The sequence below is a fragment of the Sapajus apella genome, unplaced genomic scaffold, assembly GCF_009761245.1.
Source record: "Sapajus apella isolate SASKATOON/1434 unplaced genomic scaffold, GSC_monkey_1.0 scaffold11, whole genome shotgun sequence".
Classification (NCBI taxonomy): domain Eukaryota; kingdom Metazoa; phylum Chordata; class Mammalia; order Primates; family Cebidae; genus Sapajus; species Sapajus apella.
This window is the reverse complement of record NW_022436951.1, coordinates 8,403,233-8,429,059: the sequence shown is the minus strand read 5'-3', so window position 1 is coordinate 8,429,059 and position 25,827 is coordinate 8,403,233. Positions and strand designations below refer to the sequence as shown.

Here is a 25,827-nt window from a genome sequence, read left to right as displayed (position 1 = left end):
GTTGTCCAAGAGTCAAATATAATGTTTTCTACACTGGAAAATCACCAAAGCTGATTATTATGTGAAACAGTTCTATACCATATTACATCCCTGAAGCAAGCAGAAACTCATGTGCTTCGTTTGCAGAGTGCTTTAAGATTTAGAATTTGAGGCTGGGCATGGTGGCTTATGCCTGTAATCCCAGCACTTTGGGAGGCTGAGGCGGGCAGATCACCTGAGGTTGGGAGTTTCAGATCAGCCTAGTCAACATGGGGAAACCCTGTCTCTATTAAAAACACAAAAAATTAGCTGGATGTGGTAGCGGGCACGTGTAATCCCAGCTACTCGGGAGGCTGAGGGAGGAGAATCACCTGAACCCAGCAGGCAGAGGCTGCAATGAGCTGAGATCGAGCTACTGTACTCCAGCCTGGGTACTCCAGCAGAGTGAAACTCTGTCCCCAAAAAAAAAAAAAAAAAAAAAAGATTTAGAATTTGCAAGTTTGTTTATTAGATGATACATGTAATTTCCTATGATACCTACTTACTGTTTCCTTTTTAGCATCTCAGTTTTGGGACACTTGTGAAATCAGTCTTCCAGGTGTAAGTCTGGTCATGGGTAAATTGTGAAAGCATTGAAAAGTATCTTCACGTTTTCCCATCTCTGTTGTGAATCAATTTCCTTCACACCTGAGACTTGTTGCCTACAACCAAAACTTGTGTGTCTCTAAGGTGAAAATTTAGAATTTAAGCATAAACATTACAAAGACTTCAGGTGTGTGATAAAAAACCTTTTCCGTCAGAGATATTCAGATTTTATTTGCGAACCCTCTAAATATCAATGTCTTAAAAGGCTGGATTTATAAAAATGGAATAACTGAAAAGTGAAGTTTTCTGGAGTCACATGACCCTGCTGTGTGCCATGTCACCTATTCACATGGCTGTTCACGTCATCTGCATGAAAATATTTTCACTGTGTGTTAACCATAGTGATTTACAATTGTATGACTATTAAACTTTATTAAAAACAAGTTTAGAAAGTATAACAAAAGTGTGTTTATTTCCATATATTGCTTGTTACATTTTTCTTGCCACAGTTTTATTTAAAGCCAGGTCAAAATTTTTCTCTAAGTATTTATTAATAGTGTATGTTCTTCAGATATAAAATCCCTCTGGCCAACATACAACATTTGAATATCTATTGGCAACATACCTCTATGAAATATTTATGACATTTGTTAATAGCAAATCTCAGCCTCCTGACCCCATGTCCGAAGTCGTGGGTGATGTGGGGGACATATACAAAATTACAAAAACATTACTGGTCAAGCACATTATAGCTAAAATCTACTGACTCTAAAATGGCATTGCATGGGAATTCAGAGTTTCAACATAGTTGTGGATCAAAGGAAAGTTTCAAAGGCTAAGCTGAACATGGAGGGCACTGAATTAGCTAATAAGCCAGCTCTAATTAGCTCTCTATGCCTTTAGTTGTAGAGATAATCAATGCAAGTAAACCCATGGTTTAAAAGCCTATGTGGAAATCTAGATTGTTATAGATAATAAATTAAAGACTCAATATTTTAAAGGGAATTCATTATATGAAATGTTTCAGATAGGCGTCTGTCTAGTGCATTTTAAATATGATTCAAAATGAGGGTAAAGACATCTTCTCATGATGCCTTCTTTGCCTAAAATAAACCAAATTGGAGTATCATCTTTGGAAACTGTCTTCAGAACTTTGGGAACATTCTTATCAATATCATCTTTGTGGCAAATTTAGTCCTTTGAGAATAGATTTTGGGGTGCAGACGGATAGGCAAAAACCAAGTGACACCTTCTACAATACCTGGCACATAAAAGCTGCTCTGTGAATCTTGGTTAAGTATTGTAAACAAGGAAGTCATATTATTTTTTTATTGAATAAAACACTAAGACCCTTTTCTCATGTGTTTCTTAAATGGAATATTCTTATATTTCATATTCATTAGTTTGCATGTATACAATTAAGTTTACATTCCCTTTAACATGATATAGTGTATATAAAGTAGAAATATATTGGGGGTGATTTCCAAATTAAAAGAAAAGAATGTGATAATATTCATCCCATATGAACTAAGCTCACCTTAACTGGTTCTGCAGGCCGCAGCGACAAAGACCTATTGTAACTCAAGAAACAAAATGGCAAAGAGTGAATCTAATAAGCCAGATCATATAAACCCAGTTTCGGACCATGAGAACATTCTATTTCTAAAAATGCAAGCCAATAGAACTCAAGGTTTAATTATAGAAGTATTTTTATTAAAAAGGAGGAACCAATTATTTGTCTACATTGTAAATACTTTTGCTATCTAAAAGCTATCTGGAATTATTTTAAAAACTGTATTTTATTCATGAATATTGACCCACTGGGTGAAAGTGTTACTTCCCAGTCTAGGCTTTATGAATGTTTCTGGAACCTAGGTCCTGGCAAGTGCACCCCTGTTCTTGCCCCAGCAATATCACTGCATCCTATTCTCTCAAGTGTTATAAAGAATGATAAACTCAAGACTTCAGGAGTTCCTGAAAACTGATATTAAATTAGAAGCAGAGCAGCCATAATTCTTTACAAATAATTTCTCTGATAGGAAAAATTATTTCCAACCTGTGTCAGAGGACAATTCTCCTTTAGATGCCAAGGAAAGAGTGATAAAGATGCTGAGTATATTAGTCAAGGTCATCTGAGAAGGCTATTTTGTGGTTGATTCTTCTGAGCCCCTGAGTTGTCCAACATGATTGGTGTATACCTGTAGCATGAATAGCATAGTAACCAATAATTTTTTTGAATACAGCCTGTAAAGCCCTCAACTTTAATGTTTCTCAGACCATAACAATATCAGCTCAGCTACAAGTCTTCCCCAAAGTGGGCCTATTCTAGTCATGTATTTACTTCGTTTCAAACAGCAGGAATCCTGCAAAGGTGGAGAAGCGTTGGTGGTCCCCATGGAGAGCGCCATTGCCCATTCGCAGCCAAACCTCATCCCCTTTGGCCAGCTTCAGCACAGCATGGTTGCTGGATGTGTCTGATTTGCCCTTCGTTTCATAGCTGGAAAGAAAAAGAGGCACAAACTACTTAGTCTTTGCCATGAACAACCAGCTTTTCACCAAAGACTGTTCTCCCGTTCTCCCCTTCCCACAGGTATAATCCTGTGACTGAGTTCTCCAAGCAGCCTGTAAGCAGAAATGACCTATGTGCCCCATCTACAGCTGGCCAGTAACGCTCTCGCAAGCACCCCTCCCTGCTCCTTCTTATGACTGTCTGGAATGTTCATGGCAATGACAAGAATGATTTTAGAAGCCATATGGTGAATACTGGGTTCTTGGAGACTGTGTAGAAAAGAGCTCTCTCTCTCTCCCTTACCCCAACCTGGAACAACTCTGGGCTGTTTGATGAGAAGGAAAGAAAGTGATACTATGACCCATTCCACTGGGTTTTTGTTACAGCAATCTAGCTTTCCCTAACTAAGCTAGAATTTGGGACTAAAAGAGACTGCTCCATAACCCAAATAAAAATAGGCTTCACTGGCTCATGGTCAGGCAAGGAGCAATGGAGAAACAAATATCGTGGTCTGGAAAATCAGGAAATCCATGTTACACCATGCAAAAACATTTGGGAAAACGTGGTAACTTGGAAGATAGATCTAATGCTTACAGGCTAAGAAAGGGAAACAATCGGAAAAAGCCAAAATACTCTTTGCTGCTTTTAGAAAGATGTTGCTACAAAATATCAGCTTAGGCAAAAGCTGACTTGTTTGAAGTAGAGGAAGTAAACAGTGTCTACATGGTTGGGGCCTAACAAGGTTAGAAAAGCCAGGTGTTTTCATACCTGGAAGAGCAGTGATAAAGCTGATGTTTTTTCCTTAAGACTACTCATTCAGCAGCCATAAAAAAGAATCAGCTCATGTCCTTTGCAGGGACAGAGGTGAAGCTGGAAGCCGTAATTCTCAGCAAACTAACACAGGAACACAAAACCAAATACCACATATTCTCACTCATGAGTGAGAGTTGAACAATGAGAATGCATGGACATGGGGCGGTGGGGGGAACATCACACACCAGGGCCTTTTGTGGGGTGGGGGGATGAAGGAAGGAGGGCATTAGGACAAATACCTAATGCATGCTGGGCTTAAAACCTAGATGACGGGTTGATAGGTGCAGCAAACCACCATGGCACATGTATACCTATGTAACAAACCTGCACGTTCTGCACATGTATCCCAGAATTAAAGTAGAATTTTTTTAAAAAGACTACTTATTTAACCAAATAGACACAGCTGTGGCACAATCTGATGGTTTAAAAATATTGCCTTTCTACCCAAATCTATTGCTTTAGAAAGCCTCAGGTTAACTCCATTAAACTGAGAGAAAGGCATGAAGACAAGGAACAGTAGACTGAAAACTGTCAAGGAAAGTACATGGATTGTAGTTCAGTAATGCACGTTAACTCACTTGACTTAATGCATTTAACGAATGAAGCAAAAGCCAGCTAAGTAAACAGAGTAAAACAGAGTAAAAAAAAATAGAGTAAAAGCCTGTTAAGTAAGTTTCTGAGGAAATGAGATTACCCAAAACTGGAGTTAAGAGGCTTGGGATGTTTGACTCAGCCTTCAAATTCGCACCACCAGGAAGTGGGCTGTGAGAGAGACTCCAAGGAGGGCCTGTTCACCTTTTAGATGTGCCACGGAGAAAAACAGATAAAGAAGACCCTCCTAGAGGACAGAATCAGGAGCCAAAGAGAAAAACAGCCAATGAACCATTTGATGAGAAAGACTACTCATTGACTGATTCAGGGCTTTGAGCTGGATGCATTATTTGTGCTTTACAGTCTGTCTCCCATAGAGACAGGGATGGAGACACATGTATTCTAAGTGGAGGAAGAAGAGTTCAGCAGATATTTGGAAGCCAGAGGGGCAGAAAAGCCTAGCTGTTCACCAGAATCCCCTTCCCTCTTTTCCATCAGCACTGCACTTCCATGCCACCCTTGCACTGGCTGGGTGGAAAATAATGTGACTAAGTTTTCTGAACAGAATTCCTGATCCATAAATATTTCCACAAGCTGGCAACAGCAAACTTTTCTCCTTCTGACTCTGGCAATGACAATGACCAGAGAGAATTTCGAAGTCAGTTTTATAGATAGCAGTGCTGCTTTCATCAGCCTGGCTTCCTCAAAAACCAGGAAGAATAAACCCACTCCCAACCTGCATCCTTCCTTCAAATCCCCATTCTTTCCCAACTTAGAACTCTTGCCCTGGACTGGTCAAGAAAAATCAACTTCTAGCATGTTAGAGCTACCGGATCTCTTAGTTGCAACAACTTCACCTACCCTAACTCATCGTTATGTCTTTTGGCATTTCAAATACATCTTCCCACTCAAGTTCGGTGCCAGAAGCAAACACAGCAATTATCACACATCATCAAAAATAACAGGGAAATGATAACAGCCAGAGTGTTTTTGATAGAAAACTCACGGCCCACTTAATTGTAAGAAAGGTGTTGGCTGTCTACCTCTCTGCCACATTTCGAGCTAACATCAGAGGGCATGGGAGAATGGGAAAGCAGAAAAAGGGGGAGAGGGAGAGGAGAAAAATCATGAGTTATAAAAATAATCCAAATGATTGGTTATGGGGAGTGCTGCTAGTAACTAATGCAAGGCCTCTTATCAACCTGCTGATGCTCAAGTTCATCAGATTTATTTCTTCCCAAATAGTAATGATGATAATGTGGCCATATTGGTGCATGAGAACTCTTATTAGGAGAGGGGCCATGTCAGGCTCTATTGACTCCTACACGCTTCCCTCGTTCCTTGAACAAACAATGGCAGAACGGAGGAGACCTGTATAGGAAAGACCACCCACCTGTACATGCTGAAGACTGTATTGCCGTTGTGCATAAGGTACACATACACTTCCTCAACATCCTCATGCTTCATCATGCTGAAGGTGAAGAAATACACACCTGAAAAAGGCAGGTATTTATCCATGTTGATATTAACATGTTATACATTGAGGATCTGGAGCTATCTGGAGATTTGCCAAATGCCTTCACATTTCTTTTATTGATATTCTTTGTAGGATGGAGTCTCTCTTTGGCCTTAATTGCAGGAATGTCTCTTTATCTACTCCCCTTCCATGTGCTTTCAAGTATTTTGAAACTTTCTCAATGTGTACACTGTGTATCCTGAATAAGACTTAAAAGTCTTTAAGAGAAAGAGCCTACCTCATTGTAGCTGTATCTCTCTGCCTTGTGCTCTGACAAAGTGCTTAGGTCAAAGTAGGTGGTGTTCCTGGGCATAGGTTAGCTATCATCTGCATCTATAACAGGACTCATGTTATCAAGGTACAGAGAGGTTTGGGGTTGAGCAACAATGCCTCCTGACTTAAGAACACAAGGAACTATAATAATATGACAGATGATCATACTCACCAAAGAAGTTAGCTAAAGGTAAGGAAACCCTGGAGCACAGAATAAATGTTTATGAATTCTAAAGACATGGTTCTGGTAATTTTTCATGTTATTCCTTTTATGTTGGTGAAATCATATACAATAAACAGAAAGACCCAACTTAGACTCAGCAACAGGACCTTATCACTAAAAGTCTGTATCCTCTTATTTGGAAAAGATCAACATATATTTTTAAAGATTTTAGTTTTCTTATAAGAGCCTAGGGGTCTTAACTGAAAGCAATATAATATGACCTAATATACTCTAAGTGCCAGCACACAAGATACTATCACTGAATGATTAAGAAGAATCCAGTAGCAGACAGACAAGTCTAAAGGAAAATTTTTCCAACTCTAAGTGATCTGGGATTTGGGTGTGCATTTTGGAAAGGTGAATAAACATAAGTCATCAAGCTCTTAGTGATTTCCATGTTACATTTTAAACTAGTGGCTCTTCAAGACATAATCCAGAAATATCTTTTTTTAAAAAAAGCAAAGGACAGTTCTATTTTTTTCTCAAAGGTGCAATCAAGTAAGTTGGAAAAATAACCTGTAAAGGTGCATGTCAGTTCACCTGATTCTAAGCCAAATTAAATGAAGACGTATGATGATGCTTTGCCTAGTGCCAGGAATGCATATTCAATGTTCTGGGAGCAAAGGAAATGGCCTCAAAGTTCATCATGCCCATTCATATGCCTGGAGATTAGCCCACAGATGAAAAGAAAGGCAGATAAAATGAAAAGCCTCAAGAAAAATAGTTTATAGGTGTTTAGTTTTTCATATTTTATAAAATTTCATATTAGACACCTACACATCACAATTTTCAATGCCTCAAGAAGATAAAGCTGAAATCAAAATGACAGGAAAATATATTAGTTTTTCTTACAAATGATGACTACTATAAAAAATAGATTGCAAAAACATGTTAGAAAGAGTAGACTGAAAAAACCAGATGGTGAATAAATGAAATGCCTGGAGTTGGAAATACCGAAGTGAATATGTATTATACCCACATGTGGCTTTTCTGCAAGGGAAGGTACTGAAACCAGAGAAGACACACTTGCCCTACAGCTTTCAGATCTTTGTGTTGCTGTAATTTCAAAAACCAGCCTTCTCTGTCTCTTCATTCCCAAAGTTGAAAATGGTCTTTTTGCAATCTATTGCAAAAATGGAGATTGAAACAGAAAACTGTGAGGGTCAAATGACGGCATCGCTAGAAACTGAACGTCTGACCCAAGAGAGCTCTGAAAAACCAAATTTTACTTAGGCTTCAATTATAAAGCCATTTAATTCCAAGGAAATGTGGACCAGGTATTTCACTAATATAATCTGTGGCACAGATAGCATTTAACAGAATAGTTTTAAGAAAATTATGACATAAACCTTCAGAGCAGAAAATCACATAAGAATGTTAAAGGTGATTTTCCTGACATTAAAGTGTGTTGAAAGATTGTTTCTATCATTTCATATCTCGGTTCATTTCTGACTTAAGCTGAGTAGAAAAATAATTCAAGGTGTACTTAAAAGCATTTGTGAAAAATCTGACAGGGCCACTGCATCCATCAGAAGTTTCTTCCTTTTAATTCTGAATACCATATAGAGAAACAAAAAGAATTGAAAAACAAAAACCAAATAAGTATCCACATTCTGCAACACTAGGAGTCTGGAAGAAAATCAGTGAACTTCAAAATACCTGTAAGTGCTGCCAAATGCCCCTGAGGGTAGGCAGAGTCACGTGGAGATAACACGAGGTTGGGCAGGTTCTGAGGAGGCCAGGTGGCAGCAGGTTTTACACAGTGCCAGGAGAAATGCGCTTTCTGATAGTGAGGGCCACGTGGAAGGGCAATGCTGCAAACAAGCCCCTGTGAACAGGGCTGAGTTCACAAACTGAGTTCACAACCATCACCCCAAACACAGCCTTTGTTCACCGTGAAGCAAAGGCTGTATTTGGGGTGATGGTTGCTAGGTACAGTGTAGGTTGTGGAAAGAGGACCTACAGTGGCCAATCTCAAAATCTGCCAGCAAAAAGGAAAAACAAAAAAGGCTCTTGAAGGCAAGGGAACTAGGAAGTGCAAGGCTGGTTTCAGAAGCTTTCCTGGACCCAGTGCAGTCTGGAGAGGCAGCGGAAGTGTGAACAAGAAAAACACACATCAGGACCATACTTAAAAGGATCCATCAGTCTCCCCGCAGCAGGGGAGGGAGTCACTGAGTTACCCGGTCTAGAAACTGCCCTCATCCTTTCTTTCCCAAGAAGATATATCATATAGCTGGTCAAGGAAAATACAACTCATTCAACCATCAGTTAATTTCTAAAAGTAGAAAAGAAAAGCAAAAATGGCCCTAATGGATTAACAATACTCTCTAAGAAAAAAACATTGTCATATAGTAGATGAAAAATGTAGTCATGGATTTCTACTAACAAAGCAAATACCTCTATGAAAGATCATTATAGAACAAAAGGCACAAACCCATGGTAGAAAAGGCCAGACAACAGAAGGAACTAAACACTGGGGGCATCAGAAAAACCTGGTGAGATCTGAATAAAGTCTGTCATTTAGTCATAGTATTGTACCTAGTTTCATTTATTTATTTTAGTAATAGCACTTTGGTTATTTAAAATGTTAATAGCAGGGGAAGATGGTTAAAGAAAATATGAAAACTTTGTATAATAGTTTTATAACTCTCCTATAAGTCTAAAATCAATTCAAAGTAAAAAGTTTGTAAAATGGCATTTTCTATTTAACAACTGTCCAGAAACTTGAAAGCACATTTTGCTGATTAGGCTATCAGGAAATAAATGCTTTCATATCTTGACAATATAAGTATATTGGTTCAACGCTTTCAGGGAGCAATTTGGCAAAATTGATAAAAAAATTATGGATATGTTCACACTGGTAATGTTTCTAACACTTTAGCCTACAGATATACCTGTAAGTGATCAATATCAAAATGGTATATTCTGACTGGCATGGTGGCTCACACCTGTAATCCCAGCACTTTGGGAGGCTGAGGCAGGTGGATCACCTCAGGCCAGAAGTTTCAGACCAGCCTGGTCAACATAGTAAAATCCATCTCTACTAAAAATACAAAAATTAGCCTGGTATGGTGGCCTGGGTCTGTAGTGCCACCTACTCAGGAGACTGAGTGGGTAGGATTGCTTAAGCTTGGGAAGCAGGAGTGGCAAAGGTTGCAGTGAGCCAAGATGGCACCACTGACTACACTCCAGGCTGGGCAACAGAGTGAAACCCTGCCTAGAAAAAAACAAAAACAAAAACACCACCACCAACAACAAGAAAAAAAACAAACTTGAAACAACCCAATGTCCAGAAATAAGGGAATCACCAAATATACTTTGTTATATCCAGCTTTAAGAAAGAAGATGAAGTAATGCTGTGAAAAGAGTTCTAAAATATATTGTTAGTTTTTTTAAAAGCAAGATACAATCAGACTGTAGAGTATCCTAGCTTTTATATAGAAATGAGAGAAGATATATTTGTATTCATTTGCATAAAGAAACTCTTTCAACTTTTTAAATAAGTAAATGTATTACCTACTCAATTTTTTTTAATTAAAAACTAGGATCAAGCACTCCCTGGGGTGGTGGCTAGGGGAGGAAAAGGATATGACACATTTAAACTGAGAATTATGTTTTAAGGACTTTTATAATCAGAGGTAACTATGTCCTTCTCAGTCCAAATCAGAGTTAATAATATTAGTAACTATGGCCATATTTTAAAAACTGTTTTTGTCTTTTCAGATTCTAATTTGTTTACTTTGAAATCCAACAGAAATCTATATGTGCTGTTTGGCTTAACCCGAATCAGAAAAAAATACTACTAAAATGTCTTCCTTTATTTCCTACTCCCTTCATCCTTCTTTCCCTCCCTCCCTTTGTCAGTTCCCTCCCTCTCCTCTTTCCTTTCTTCCTTCACTGTCTTATTATGTTGATTAACTCAATCTTCATCTATTTTTCCATCTCACCTGATACTGGTGCCCCAAATCTACCAGTCATGACATCAAAGAAGTTTCCAATGTTGGTCTCAACACTGCTGAAGATAATCCCACTGTTCTGATTGCTGAAGTGAGTTGCCAGAGAAGCCATGAACGCAATCTAAGGAAATAACTATTGGTCAGTAAATAGGCAATTCATATTAAAGAAGTCAAGTTTTTATGCAGATTCATTTGTTAAAACATTATATATAACAGCAAGATTGGAAATAAACATCAATCTATGGAGAAAGAAATGAATAAATTATGGTAATTCCTAACATTTTAATGCTGTGCAGCTGTTAGATTGACAGTGTAAATCAACATTTTTGAACATAGGTTTCAAAGATTATTTGTCTTTCAAATGATTTTTGAAATATTAAAATTCTGTCATTAAATAATACCAGAAAAATTTAGATGAAATTTTCCACATATAGCTGTGAAATGCATGTTAGCAAATTCAAGGATCTAAGAAATCCTATAGTCGAACATTTTAATTTTGGAAACCCTGCATTATTTTTTCCCCAAAAGATGCCTATTAATTCTTTTTTTCTTTATAGAGACAAGGTCTCACTATGCTGCCCAGGCTGGTCTCAAACTCCTAGACTCAAGAGATCTACCTTCCTTGGCTTCCCAAAGTGCTAGGATTAAAGGCATGAGCCATGGTGCCCAGCCTATTAATTTCTAACAAAATTAATTTTTTGAATACACTTTGGTAATTCTTGATGCTGATCTAAATGTGCATGTATATAAAATGAGAAAATATCTTCCATTCACTGTTTACTCAAAAAGTAGACAACACAAGATCATTATGGTCTGATACCAGACTTTATTAATTGCATCTGTGTGGATGGAGTTATTGTGTGAGCAAATTCAGAAAAATATCTGCAAGAATATTTTTGAAATTATTAGTAGTATGTCTTTCTCGGTAGAAGTTTCACAGGAAGGTTTTCTTTTCTTAATTACACTTATAATTTTCAAGTAGCATGTATTAATTTTATATTCAGAAAAAAGAGATACTAATTTTAAAGATATAGAATTGTATTTATTTACATGAACAGGTATTTAGGATAGATTGTCATTCATTAAATAAAGTAGTAATATGTATATATGTTTCCATCATATTTAAAAGTAACATGTATATAACTATGCATAAATCTGAAAAGTTACATAACTGTATGTTAATAGTAATAATCTCTGGGCATGTTTTATTATTTTTTGCCCAGAAGTTTTTTAATCTTTTTTAACAATAAAAAGATATTATGTGAATAACCTTGAAATGGTAAAAGAGTGTTTGCAATTATCTAAAACATAGAAAAATGGTTTACTAAAATTAGCAATCTTTTTGAATATAGAACAGCAAAAATTTCTGGGCATGATTTTGGATGAAAAAAATGTCATATTGGAGCTGTAAAGTTTAGAGATAGGAGATTCCAAGAAGTCATTTAATAATCACACCCATTCCTGGGAATGGTTACAAATACTTTATGTGTAATCTTTTAAGGGACTTTGAAAGCCTCTCTCAATCAGTAAAAGATCAGCGAAGATGATTAATTTAAGAAGCCAACTCATGGTGGCAACTAAGAGGCTCTATGAGTTTGGGAATAAAACTGCCTACGTGGGTCCAAAAATATGAGATTAAGGCCCACCTCTCTTAATTCTGTCACTTGGTAAGTCATTTAGAACTTGAGCCTCAAATTTCTATATCCCTTCAGTGGGAAATGGGGAACTACTCTTCCTGCTCCTGCCACTACTACTACTATTGCTACCACTTCTGTACTACTAATGTCCAAAGACAGGGCTGAAGTTCAAAATACAAAATATTGACAATAATTTTTAAAGTCTTGGGACAATTCCACCTGTCAAGAAAAGCTTTTGTCACTATTCACAATAGCAAAGACATGAAATCAATCTAAATTCCCATTAATGATAGACTGGATAAAGAAAATGTGGTACATAAACACCATGGAACACCACGAGTCATAAAAAAGAATGAGATCATGTCCCTTAGAGGGACATGGTGGAGCTGGAGGCCATTATCCTTAGCAAACTAATGCAGGAACAGAAAACCAAACACCACATGTTTGCCTGTTCTCACATATATGTGGGAGCTAACTGATGAGAACACGTGGACACATAGAGGGGAACAACAAACACTAGGGCCTATCAGAGGGTGGAGGGTGGGAGGAGAGAGAGGATTAGGAAAAATAACCAATGGGTAGTAGGTTTAATACTTGGTAATAAAATAATCTGTACAACAAATCCCAATGACACAAGTTTACCTATGCAAAAAACCTGCACATGAACTCCTGAACTTAAAATAAAAATTAAAAAAAAGAAAAGCTTTTGCTTAAAACCACCATTGAAGAATGAGTTGCGAAGATCAAAGTCAATCCTTGGACCAAGTGAGTCATTGAAACTGAGTATAAGTTAGATTAATAAATTCTTTAACTTGCTGGAACCATCAAAGAATGTGAAGTTCCCTCCTTCACAATCTGCCTAAGACCCAAATGGTTGTATTGTGATTTTAGAGTAAAATAGTTGATGGGGCAAATTTAATAATTGCCCAGAATGTTCTCTATCAAACTGGCTACTCCAGGGCCTTTTCTCCGTGGTTTACCATTCACAGGTTCTAGGTTAGAGTGTTTAGCTTTGAGATATTTATCCTCTGTCTCATGAAATACCTTAACCTGGCTGAGTGGCATCTCTAGCCTTTTTGTTTGTAAATTTATACTGGCACATGGATCCCAGGTTGCTGAAATCATGAAACAGCATTTGGCTGGGCACGGTGGCTCAAACCTGTAATCCCAGCACTTTGGGAGGCAAGGCAGGCAGATCACTGGAGGCCAGGAATTCAAGACCAGCCTGACCAACATAGTGAAACCCCATCTCTACTAAAAATACAAAAAAATTAGCCAGATGTGATATTGTGTGCCTCTTATCTTAGCTACTCCAGAGGCTGAGGCAAGAGAATTGCTTGAACCTGGGTGGAGGCTGCAGTGAGCCACACCACTGCACTCCAGCCTGTGCACACACACACAAAACAAAACTAAAACAGCATTTATTTAAAAGTTGCAAAGCCCACAAAAAGCAGTGAGAGTAACACGCTAACTATTCAAGTTATTTTAAACTTGAAAAACCAAGACCCAGAAAAATCACGGAACTTATACAGGGTCAAATAACCACCATACACACACAAAATAAAAGACAGTTTCCCCTCAATTGACCTTTCAAGAATCAATTTATAGTCTAGTTCTTTATAGTCTTTATATCTAGTTCTTCAAATGACAAGAATTGCTTTATAGTCTAGTTCTTCAAAAGTCTCTCATGTTGCAGGATTTTATCTCAGTTACTTTATTTTTATCCACAAGTTACTGTTTCGGGAAGACACTAGCCAGAAACAAACTTAATTTTTTTAAATGCTAGTTTTCAATGCTGATAGAAGTTCCCCGGAGGGGATCCATTTCAAAATATTAGCTCTCCCCTACCTTCTGAAAATAACCCAAAGTTAGTAATTTTTCTTGTGATCTAACCTCACATTTATCAGTTTAAGATGTTGTTGGCAATAAGAACTTTAAAGGTCATTTAAAAGATAAATAAAGAATAGACATATGGGAACTTGAGCTGGGGATAAACTGTACAGTTTTAACCTTATACGTAAACTGATTTTTTAAACTTTATGCTGAAATAAATGTAATCTGGTCTGGAGCATTAAGTGGATGACTCAAAACCAAAATCCTTCATTGTTAAAGAAGATTCTGACAAGCAAAGCTCAAATAAAAATTGTACCACAAGGCCAAGCGTGGATCCCTGCACTTTTTTGGGAGGCTGAGGCAGGCAGATCACTTCAGGCCAGGAATCTGAGACCAGCCTGGCCAACATGGCAAAAACCCGTCTCTATTAGAAATACAAAAATTAGCCAGGTGTGGTGGTGCACACCTGTAATTCCAGCTATTAAGGAGGCTGAGACATGAGAATTGCTCAAAACGAGGAGGCAGAGATTGCAGTGAACACAGATCGTGCCACTGCACTCCAGCCTGGGCAACAGAGCAAGACTCTGTTTCAATAAATAAACAAATAAAAATTATACCACAAAATCCAAGTTGAGAGAAAACAATATATATCGATATTTATGTATAGATTAGTATATATAAATATAGCAACATTAATAAAATATCATAACTAGACATTTCATCATCCCATTTATATATCTAAATGTTTATATATTCAAGTCGGCCCAAACCCTTATTACATCTTATTACATTCTTCAAACATCTCATTTGGGAAAATAGGAGATGAGCTTATATTTACGGATGCCTTGGATTTGGTCCTATGAGGAACTTGGATTTCACTCTTCATAAATGTCTCTCCTCCCTAAGAATAATATCAAAGTCCTCCTTTTGGATAGAATAGGCCTTATGCAAACATCCCGTGGTGTAGATGAATGAACTGAAACTCAGGTTTACTCAAGATTGGGGAAGACTCGAGTAAGCACTCAAACGTGCTGATTCCTGGCCCCTTGTGGCCAGGGAGGTTGGGAAGCCACCAGGAGATGTACCGAGGATGGTTTACCTGAAGTTCCGGTGGAATCCCCGGGTATCCCTTCTCTCCTTTGGGGCCATGCTGCCCCCGCTCCCCTCGAGGCCCCAGGTCACCTTTGTCGCCCTTCTCACCTTTGGCTCCTTCATGACCAGTGGCTCCGTTGTTACCATTGTTTCCATGGTTTCCTTAAACAACCGGACATCATCCCATGAGAAAACCCAGTCGCTCATACTTACCATCCATTTGTAGACAAACTGTCCAAACTCAATTATGAAAGGGGACCATTCGAAACAATCCCAAGTAGAACCAAGGGGTATCATCATCTAAATGGGGCACCAGGCTCTGAAAGAAGCCTCAGATACCCTAAAGCTCCAAAGCCTGTTTATCCTTTGAAGCAAGTCTTGGAGAAAAAATTGTGTATAGAAGATTGATTATCATATTATCATTTAAAATAGCAAAGATTGGAAACCAACTATATAATCACCAACACAAGGAGGGCATGGCATATTCCAGTAAACCATGTTATATAGTCATAAAAAAGAAGGCTGAAGAAAAACATTTAATGATATAGTGATATTCATGATATTTTTAGATTTTAAAAAGTTCTGAGTGGCCAGGTACAGTGGCTCACACCTGTAATCCCAACACTTTGGGAAGCCAAGGTGGGAGGATCACTTGAGCCCTAGAGTTTGAGATCATCCTGAACAACATGGTGAGATCCTATCTTTACAAAAATGGAAATTAAAAAATTAGCCAGGTGTAGTGGTGCACACCTGTAGTCCCAGCTATTTGGGAGGCTAAGGCAGGAGGACCTCTTGAGTCTAAAAGGTCAAGGCTACAATGAGCCTGGATTGTGTCACTTCACTCCAGCCTGGGCAAAAGAGTCAGATCTTGTTTCAGAAAAAAAGTTATGAGTAAATAGAAATAACATGTTGCTATTTTTGTTTGGAAAAAATATGTATTTATGGATTATATTCATAGAGAAAAGACTAGAATACGTTACAGAAAAATATCCACAGTGGTTTTTTTCTAAATGTGAAACATGAGTAATGTTCATGTCATTCTATATATTTTTCTGTCTCTTTGAAGTTTTCTACAAAAAACACATAACGCTTTTATAACTGGGGAAAAGGTGAACTCATTCATTAAACAAATTACAGCAATGGTTTTGAAAGCAAGAGTTGGAAAACAATTTCGGCTCTTCCCTTTGCCACCAAGAGACAATTTTTACAGCTCTTCTTTATTTTAATATTTGCTAAATTTTAGGCTTTTTTTGCTGTTTATTTTGCACGCTACCTTTGATCAGTTATCATAGCAGGATTATAACTCTTCCAAATGAATGAACTTTAACTGTGTTTACAAATTAATGTGTTCAGTGACAAAGCAATTTCCTGGTTGGAAAACATTTAACGAAGGCCAGCCTTTCCTATAACCTCAGAAGAGTTAAGCCCTGAGAAGATTTTCTGAGGGTCCAAATAGCCCCTACCCTACATCATTGCACCTGGTGACTGCTGTCCTTGATGGCCAATGACATAGGTTCCAAGCCAGTAAATGTAAAGTTTAACATAGGATTTTCTTACTGTAAATTTGGTTTTGTGCAAGAAGCTACTCAAAAGTAGAAAAAAAAATGAAACAACATTTGATAAATATTAACATCAATGAGAGTAAGTCACAAAAGAGCCAGTGGACTTTGGCCATACCCTGAGATGGCCATACCCTTGGGATTAACCTGAGGATGAAGACAATAGAACCCAAGATAGGTTTGGGAGCCCCAGATTGAGGGGATGTGAGCTACCCTTTCCTGGGCTGGCCCAGGGCACCAACAGGCTCATGGCACCCCCACCCTGTTCCTGGCACCATCAGCACAGTACAGATGACCGAACTGTTCGTCTAGCAGGGTCTGATGTAGCTCCAAAGCATTCCCCATGCCACTACGTGGTGCTGGAGCCTAAAAATGTTTCCATGAGCCTGAGAGTGACAGGAGTCAACTGAGAGACAGCTGAACATGGAGAGACCCTGAGACTGGAACAAGAAGCACTTAGCTGCACCTAGAGTCACACAGAAGGACACACAGCTCAGTGACTGGCATGGAAATGACTGTAGCCCAGACCAGTAAGCTTTCGGCTCTGCTCTGCCCTTCTTAAAGCATGCTGTGGGAGATATACTGGAATGAAGACTATGACCAGGTAGTTTCAGACTCAATCCTGGTGAGGAGCCTCCAACCTATGAACCTGGTACTTCAGCGTGCCACAAGTCTAGTGAATCCTTTGGATGACACACAGGTGATCCCAAATTATTTAGGTTTGCCCTTCGCTCCTACTTTAGCTTGGGCTGCAATTAGATTGACAGCACGTCTTGCTCATCCTTACCTGGAATGCCAGGAGGGCCCGGTGGCCCAGGGGGCCCTTGGTAGCCTCGAAAGCTGTAGTCTCCATGACAACACTTACTGCAGTCTGGGGCCATTCCTCCGGTTTGTGGAGACTAAAAAGATAGAAAGAGAAGCTTCAGAAAAAAAGGCACTTGTGAGCAATTAGGATTTTTAAATTTCCTCTGGCCTTGGCCCTTAGGTAAGCTTAATTGCAATCCACAACAAGATCAGAAAAGATGGGATGGGGTGGAGATATCAATGGTAAAAGGTCAGGGAGCAGCTAAGGTGAGTTGATGATCAAAGGAAAAGGAAATAAGAAAGTCAACAGAGGAAGATGCTCTTTGAAAAGGCAGGTGTGTCAGGGTGGGAAATTGGGTCATATTCTGGAAAGTGTTTTCCTGCTGCTACGATAGCAGCAAAGGAAGAAACTCCTTCAGAAGTAGATTTGGAAGCCTCTTCTCTTTCCAAGCTGCCATAGCCCCAGATGTAGCTAAATTGAGTATATGACCCTCAAATTACAAGAATTATCCACTTCAAACACTGTTATTAAATTCTTACTGTGCTTACTATATTTGTGATACAGGGTTAAGAGCTAGAACAAAAGCTCTTAGAAATTCTGAATAGTAACACTAGGTTTTCAAACAGCTACAGCACACTTAAATTGTCTTAGAAAATGAATAAAATATTCTTTAATCCAATAAATTTATTTATTTAACTGACAACTACAGATTGTATATATTTATCATGTATAACATGTTGTTGTAAAATAAGTGCACATTGTAAATACCAAATTGAGCTAATAAACATATTAGCTTATATTTTTTGTAGATATATATGTATAGATATATATTTTTTGTAAATAATTTACCTTTTTGTGGAGAGAACACTTAAAATCTGCTCTTAGCAATTTTCAGGAATACAATACATTGCTATTAACTATAAGTCTAATACATTTTTATTAATTATCTACATCTTAAAACAACTTTAACTTTACAAGTAAATCGACTATTTAACATGATTTCTGTTTTACACATTCCACTTTAAAATGTGAAATGATTGGTTGGCTGGGCATCATGGCTCATGCCTATAATCCCAGCACTTTGGGAGGCCAAGGCAGGTGGATCACCTGAGGTCAGGAGTTGGAGACCAGCCTGACCAACATGGTGAAACCCCATCTCTGCTAAAAATATAAAAATTACCTGGGCATGGTGGTGCATGCCTATAATTCCAGCTACTTGGGAGGCTGAGCCAGGAGAATCACTTGAACCCAGGGGGTAGAGGTTGCAGTGAACTGAAATGGCATCACTGTACTCCAGCCTGGGTGACAAGAGCGAGACTCAGTTTCAAAAAAAAAAAAAAGAATGTGAAATTATTATCTCAGTGTTTGAATTGATATTTAATAAGCACTTAATGGGTACTAAATATGCTCAAATATGACACAGTAAAATGCTTATTTATACAAAGATAAATTTCTAAAATTTGTGCTTTCTGTCAAAGGGCTAAAGATCTAGTGGACGTTGACTGCAGAAGAGTTAAAGTTGCGTATGAAATTTGAACTCTCATCTAAATTGGCAACTTGCCTTTTAATTGTGTCATACAAAATACTCGTGGAAATGTTCCTAGACATCAATTATAATTCAATGGTCTTTTGAAAACAGCATGTTGTTGCTAAGAGATTCATGAAAAAAATGAAATAAAGGAGAGAAAGGAGGCCAGGGAAGAAGAGAAAGAAAAAGGAGGCACAGAGAGAGGAAAAAAGAATTTAAAATTCAAGTTGCATTATCACTAAAACTTTAAGCAGAAAACTAGGTCAAAACTTCACACAGTTAAACATGTAGACCTTTTTTTTTTTCTTTAATCAAAAATGGGCTTGGATTTTGGCCTCACTCTCTCACCACTTTTTCCTAAAATTTTCCACAAAGCCACAAAGCTATTCAGGGAAAACACTGAACAGTATCTGAAGCACAAGCACTCTCCTGCAACAGCTCAGAACTCAAGTCTTGTCTGATCAGGAGCTGTGACTTAGAGCTAACTCTAGTCTTGTCTTCAGTCTACCAGGCTCCAACCTGGACAAGAACTAGAGTCTACGAAAACCTTCTGTCAAATTGGTAGGGGAAGAAAAATCAACTAAAGCCATGGGTTTGAGATGAGCGATTTCATTTCAGGGATTTTATCTGAGGGATTTCAGGACACTTGAAAAGTCAAAGACACCACGGCACGCCCCACCTTCTCATCCAAAACTGTAATCTGAGAACTAAGGATTCCATATTTCCTGCCATGGTTTTGCTAATGTGAAAGTCAGCCTTTTAAACCTCAGAAAATTCAGGGCTCTGCCAATGATGAATTTTAAGGATGGAGAATGGAGGAGAAGAAGGGAAAATCCTCAAGTGGAACCACTGATGTAGGAATGGAATGGAAATACTGAGATGCTTAGGAATGTTGAAACACCCACTGGACTGAAACCAGAATTTCCATCATGCTGCTGCGTGACCTTAGAGAAGTCACTGTTCTCCAGACATCTTTTTTTGTTTGCTTTGTTTTTGGCTATTAAATCAAAGGATTGGATGAGGTGGTGTTGGGGCACGGAAAATGACTCTTCAAAACAACATGCTTCAGTGTGTTGAGTGCTTTGGAAATGGAAGGCTTCAGAAATAAGCCACGAAGATAAGGTGAGCTCAGGGAGGAAGAAAGGGTCCATGAAGCAGGACAAAAGCTCGCTTGATCTTGATTTTCAGTACGAATGCAGGTCATAAGAGAGGGGCCCTCATGATTCTTCTGACTTTTCGGATTTTAAGAAAGAGGTATTGGAAGAGCTACCACAGGGATAACTGGCTTGTGGGAAAGCGAGAGAGAGAGAGAGAGAGAGAGAGAGAGACAGAGACAGAGAGAGAGAGAGAAAGGAAGGAAAGAAAGCCTCAGATCCAAGGTCTCTCTCTGCCCTTCCCCTGCCTCCCAGTCTCTCTGATCCTCTTTCCAGAAGCGCCTGGAGAGATTCTGTTTGGAATTTCAAATAAGGAAATTTGACTAAGGAAGCTTCTTTCCAGAAGAAATGCAATTGTCTTAAGAACTCCTCCTTAGGAATCTATCAAATAACCAGGAAAGATCAACCACTGGAGAAGAGAAGAGACTGGGAGTCATCACAAGGCTCAGACAGGCTTTTCCCTATTTCCTGAAGGCAGCTGGGAGACATAATCTGGGAAGCTTTAAGACAACCTCTGTTCACAGTAAATTTCCCTTCCCTTCCTGACACTGTTACAGCAGGTAGCTACTCAGACATAAACAGGACAAGGGAGGGCTCTACCTGACCAGGAATGTCAGGTGATCATCAGGTGATGGTCAAGTGGTTTTTAACTGTCACTCTAAAATAATAATTGGTTGCACCCAGTGCCAGGGAAAGCCAGTCTCCCTATAGATAGAAAAAACCTGAAACTGGTGATCAGCAGCTTCCCAATAAGAGGTCAGGAGTTGGGCAAGTGGGCTCAAGCAAGTGCATTAAAAGGCAAAATGGCAGAATGTAACTGGCAAATGACCTCCTAGGAGCATTTGACTGGTAAGGGAAGAGTACCTCAAGTGAGCATGCTTACAACTCCAGTGAACACACTGCACATGCTCATCTCCCAAGTAAGTGCTGGCAGGCCACTGCCCATGTGGACAACCCACCCCAAGGGAAGAATCAAGGGAGAAGCAACACAAGACCCCAGAAAAATGCTAACGTAAAAAACCCTAAGTCAAAAGATCAAATCATGCACTTGTCTTTCAAGTTGCCCATTCGGCCCTCTTCTGGGTATACTTGCCTTCCTTTTGTTCTTGCTCTAAAGCTCTTTAACGAACTTTCATTCCTGTTCTAAAACTTGCTTTGGTCTCTCCTTCCACCTTACTACCCTCAATGGAATCCAGGAGCCAAGAATTGAGGTTGCTACAGACCTGTATGGATCTGGTAACAACACCTCCCTCAAGGCTCAGAGGAACTTCTTCATTTACTTCTACATTCCCCAACTCCCTGCTACCCTACATGGAAGGGTATGCCAGCATGCATACTGCATTCCCATGCAATTCCCGTGTGCTATTCCGTTAACTAAATCTGTATGTGTTTTTCTCCTATTGATCTGCCTTAGGACAGTTAATTTTCAGAGAATCTTCAGAGGATGAAACAGCGGAAGATTTCCCACTTTTTCCCTACAATGGTCTTGCATTTTTTTGTTGCTGTTGTTAAAGTCTAATATCTAGGCACAAGAAGTCAGCTCCAGGAGATGAGGTTGCTCAATGCTAGAGCTAACTTGGATTGGAAGTGCAAGACCAAGCTACTTGAGGGCACCTCGAGGGCACAGAGCTGTCACCAAAACAGTGAGAGACTTTTGGTTGCTACTAGTCAGGAGCCTCATGAGAACCCTTCAGCAACATCACATTACATGTTCCTCCCTCTGGCCTTGTCTTTCGAAGTTCAGTTGAATGTAACAATGCTTGTGAGTCTTTTGATGGAACTCTTAGAACAAGTTGGACGGTATGTGTTAATTCAGAAGTTTTCTCCTAGGTAAGGGAAAAATTACATGTACATAGTTGCTATTTATGATCTCCTTACGTTTATAAGCCGCTTTCCCAAAAGCAGGTCAAATTTATATGCAGAAGGCATGTAAATTTGCCTCATGGGAGAAAGACACGCTCCATCAATTTTGTAGAGGGAGGCCTAGGGGCAGTGATGCAGAATTGAACTCTACTACTTGTAAGTGACTTCTAGAAAGAAGAGTCATAGCTCCTTTTTTGAACACCCCCCTCAAAAAAAAGGGAAAAGAAAGAAGAGGAAGGGAAGTGGGAGGAGAGAGAAATGGGTATCCAGGAGAAGGAGAGGAGATTGATAAAGGTACATGACAAAGAGGCTGCAGAGAAGAAAATACCAGGAAAAGAGTCCAGGTCTGCTCACCCCAGATCTCTGGCCATTGTACTCCACCATGAACCCACAGCCAGAGCATCTCTCCAGAGCACAATCTGATTATCTCACTGTCCTGCTATGAACAAACAAAATCTTACTAGCAAAGCAAAACCTAAGCTCCTAAACCAGATAGCAGAATCCTTCTTGGCCTGACACTAAAATTGTGTAATGTCCCATCCCCCCACCCCTCACCCCTGCCTCCCTAACCCCGGAGCTTCAGCCACAGCCAAGTCCTCACAGCCCTCCAGTCTCTGCTGCAGCACTTTTATTTTCTTCCTAATTTGCTGTGGATAGTCATTCTTTTAATCTCATCTTTTAAGATCCAACTCAAAGACCATCAGTACTTTAACACTTTCGCTCAGCTGCCTTTTATGTACTGACTTTATTTAACACATGGCATTTAATCAAACTTAATTTAATTAACAAAAATTATTTCTACTAGAGCCCTTCAGGATGGTTTGGACATGGGAGCTCAGGCATATTTATCTTTATGTATCCCTGGCCCCCCCTTTTAAAGTTTGGCACAAAATAGAAGCACAAGAAATGCTTGGCAACTAAATGAATAAAAGGAAAAGTGAATTAAATGAAAGGAGAGGGACAGGGGAAGTAGGGAAAGAAGGAAGAACATAGCAGAATTCTAAATTCAATCTGTATCTCCATAGCCACTGGTAGAGGAGATGTACTGAAAACTCTAAATATCCTCACTATCTCCTGTCGGTGGTTTGTTTGAAAATACTTCAGGATTCTAGAAGGTAGAGTGAAGGAGAAATGTGATTGGGATTTCAGTGGCCTGCTGGGTGTTGGTTGTCAGGACATAATGACCAAAGATAACCTTTAACTTCCTTCTGCTGCCTCTCGGGAATCACACTGTCATGTCCAGGAAGGATACCATCTATGAAATGGAAAGTCCAGATCAAGTCTTGGACACAAGTGAAAATATCTTCACTACAAAACAAAAACAAAACAAAACAAAAACCACACACACAAATCACCCTTTAGCCAAAAGATTGTCAGATGAATAGACAATGTCTAAAAGTGGCTTTCAAAAGATAAGATCACATTGAAAGAATATCACTTCTTCCGTGGCTCCTCAAAGAAGCAATTTTCTCTTGATACAGCCCCCACAGAATGGTTTGGGCAACTACATTGTGTGGTCAGTTTAGAAGTTCTGGGTTAGTTTCAGATCTACAACTGATTCTGTATGTGATCTTGGTTCCTAATACATAACCAAACAACCCACCCAAACTTCTCAATCCATGGTGAAAAGGATTTAGATTTCAACTACATGAAATTCTTCAGGTCCTATTTAATGCATTAAAGCAGCCAATTCTTGTAGTAAAAACCCATGTGTTCAAATATCATATAACTCAAAGTAACTCTCCTCACTCCCTCCATCTGTTTTCAACACACCAGTGTCTCTTCCGGTATTTAATATTTTAAATTACATTGAGTTTCGCCAATTTGTAATTCATGATACTGAAATCTTAACTCACTCTTACACTACCAAGAGTTAAAGATATTTCCTTAAATGCTGAATTTATAACCTGAGAAATAAATCAAGTCCTCTGTGATTATCAGGCATCAAATCATGCTATAAGGTTTGCATTTTAAATATACAGTTTATTTTTTATTTAACTCTTTAATTCTTTTTAAAACAAGCTGAACAGGGAGGCTTAACAACCCAGAATGCTATAAATCAAATAAACAAGTCTGACAAGAAATGTCACAGTATACTCACAGATCAAAGTATAAAAAATTCTGATTGCTTTTGACAAACTCAAAGGGCAGCTTCTCCCTGCTGGAAGGGATTAAGAAAGTCCAGTTCTCTTACAAACAACAAATGATTATCTACCGCAACCCATCTGTCTTCATGGGTCAGCACTCCTTTCCAGACCAACAGAGCAAGAAAGAAATCAAGTCCCAGCATAGCAGGAAGCTGGCTCCCCTTTCTGATGAGGTGATGCTATGGCCACTCTTTATCCCATCACATCTGCTGATTTTCTAACAGAGACTGACAGTCTCTCTTGTACCCCAGAGCAATCCAGGAAGAGATCCACAAGCAGCTTAGCGAACATCTCTAAAGCATTCATTGATTCTAATAATCTTAGCCAAAAAAAGAACAACAGCAGCAACAACCACAGCAACAGCAAAAACAAAACTCATTAAGCTTTCACACAAATCCTTAAAAGAGAATTCTGAGTACCTGGCCCCAGAATGGGGTGATCTGGGCTAGGTCATCTACCTCGGGGTGCGGTAGCTCATCTGGTCTCAGGGATTTTAGGTCTGTAGAAGTGTTATTATCCACAGTCCCAGTTTTAGGATGGCTCCGCTCTCTCACTTTCTCCCTCCTGGAGCCGCTACGGCCAGTCTGCTGGTGGCTTTGCACTATTCTCGCCACCACTTTGTTAGCTCTTCCGCTCACCTCCATGTATTCATCTTGACACAGGCAAAAAGGGAGGAAAAACAAAGCCAGAAGTTGCCAATAGACGAGCTGCCTCCAAAGCATGATTCTCAACAGAGCCTCAGAGCCTCCCTGAGAAGACAGCAAGGCTCCCTCCAGGAGCGTGGTCTCCTCGGGTGGATGCCAGGACTGGAGCTGAGAGCTGCAGCGGCGGAGTGGTTTTATAGTTTGGTGTGTAATAAATAAGGCTGTAGGCATGCCAGAGTGACAGCAGCCCTCCTCCCCCGGCAGAACAGCCCCCATTCATCACTTTCCCACACCACAGGCAAGACGGATCTGTGTGCACAGTTTCCAGTTGGCGGGATTGGTAAATGTCACACCTTGGCACGTTTCTGTTGAAGTGTGAAGAAAACATACACAACTAGCTGGGAACAGAGAGCATGTGTCCAGCGGCTTGCTTTCGTGATTAGACATGAAAAGGCTGTGCATTTGCAGTCTGAAAAGCCTTTTGGAAAAACCTACCCTTGAGCTTGCCAGGAAATTCAGGCTTAACTGCATAAGTTTTGTCTGAAATAGCAGTGGGAACCCATTCAGGGCTTTCATGACAGCTCTTGCTTTCTAGTTGTACAGTTAATACTTCCCCACTTGGGCCCACTTAAGGTAACTCATTTCCCTTTCCGGATACCAGCAGCAGAAGGCAGTTGGTCTCCTAGGAAACACTGAGCGGGAATCAGGTGCAGTGTTTCTGGGTATAGCAACAGTATTTCACCATCCTCAGCTTTACTTCTTTTTCCTCTGGCTTCCCAAAAGCCAAAATTAAATCAAAGTTAACCAAGTCAGCTATTGCCAGATGAAGATACAACACCCTGCTTTAAGAGAATGCTATCTCTGGCTACTCTATTTTGACATATTCTTGATTAAAATAGAAATGGTGTCGAGCACAATGGTTCATGCCTATAATGAGCATTTGAAAGGCCAAGGCGGGAAGATCCCTTGAGCCCAGGAATTCAAGACCAGCGTGGGCAACTAAGCAAGACCTTGTCTCTACTAAATAAATAAATAAATAAATAGTAAGAAGTGGGAAGCACCAAGCACATCATTTCAAACACAGCATATCTAGATCAAGAGGATTCTCATGTTCTTTGCT

The 25,827-nt window shown here is 39.3% G+C and overlaps 1 protein-coding gene across 3 annotated transcripts; it reads right to left on the bottom strand.

The window, feature by feature from the left end:
- Positions 1-775: 775 nt before the first annotated feature.
- On the bottom strand, positions 776-25,018 carry C1QTNF3 (C1q and TNF related 3). Of its 3 annotated transcripts, none has more exons than XM_032278996.1 (6): positions 24,483-25,018; positions 17,354-17,465; positions 15,015-15,169; positions 10,437-10,566; positions 5,871-5,970; positions 776-3,061 (listed from the first exon to the last, which is right to left on the bottom strand). In XM_032278996.1, exons 1-6 carry the CDS (start codon positions 24,981-24,983, stop codon positions 2,902-2,904), a joined length of 1,158 nt encoding a protein of 385 aa, XP_032134887.1. In that variant the 5' UTR covers positions 24,984-25,018; the 3' UTR covers positions 776-2,901. The 3 variants fall into 3 exon arrangements, with proteins under 3 accessions (XP_032134887.1, XP_032134889.1, XP_032134890.1); XM_032278998.1 differs by having other exon boundaries at positions 24,522-25,018; XM_032278999.1 differs by having other exon boundaries at positions 24,702-25,011.
- Positions 25,019-25,827: the final 809 nt, after the last annotated feature.

Excerpts from the sequence above, each read along its gene's own strand:
- C1QTNF3 (XM_032278996.1), bottom strand. The coding sequence starts at position 24,983 with ATGGGGGCTGTTCTGCCGGGGGAGGAGGGCTGCTGTCACTCTGGCATG. Across the intron at positions 17,466-24,482 it reads TCACCCCATTCTGGGGCCAG|TCTCCACAAACCGGAGGAAT; the intron begins GTACTCAGAATT and ends CTATCTTTTTAG. Across the intron at positions 15,170-17,353 it reads GGGCCCTCCTGGCATTCCAG|GAAACCATGGAAACAATGGT; the intron begins GTAAGGATGAGC and ends CGGTTGTTTAAG.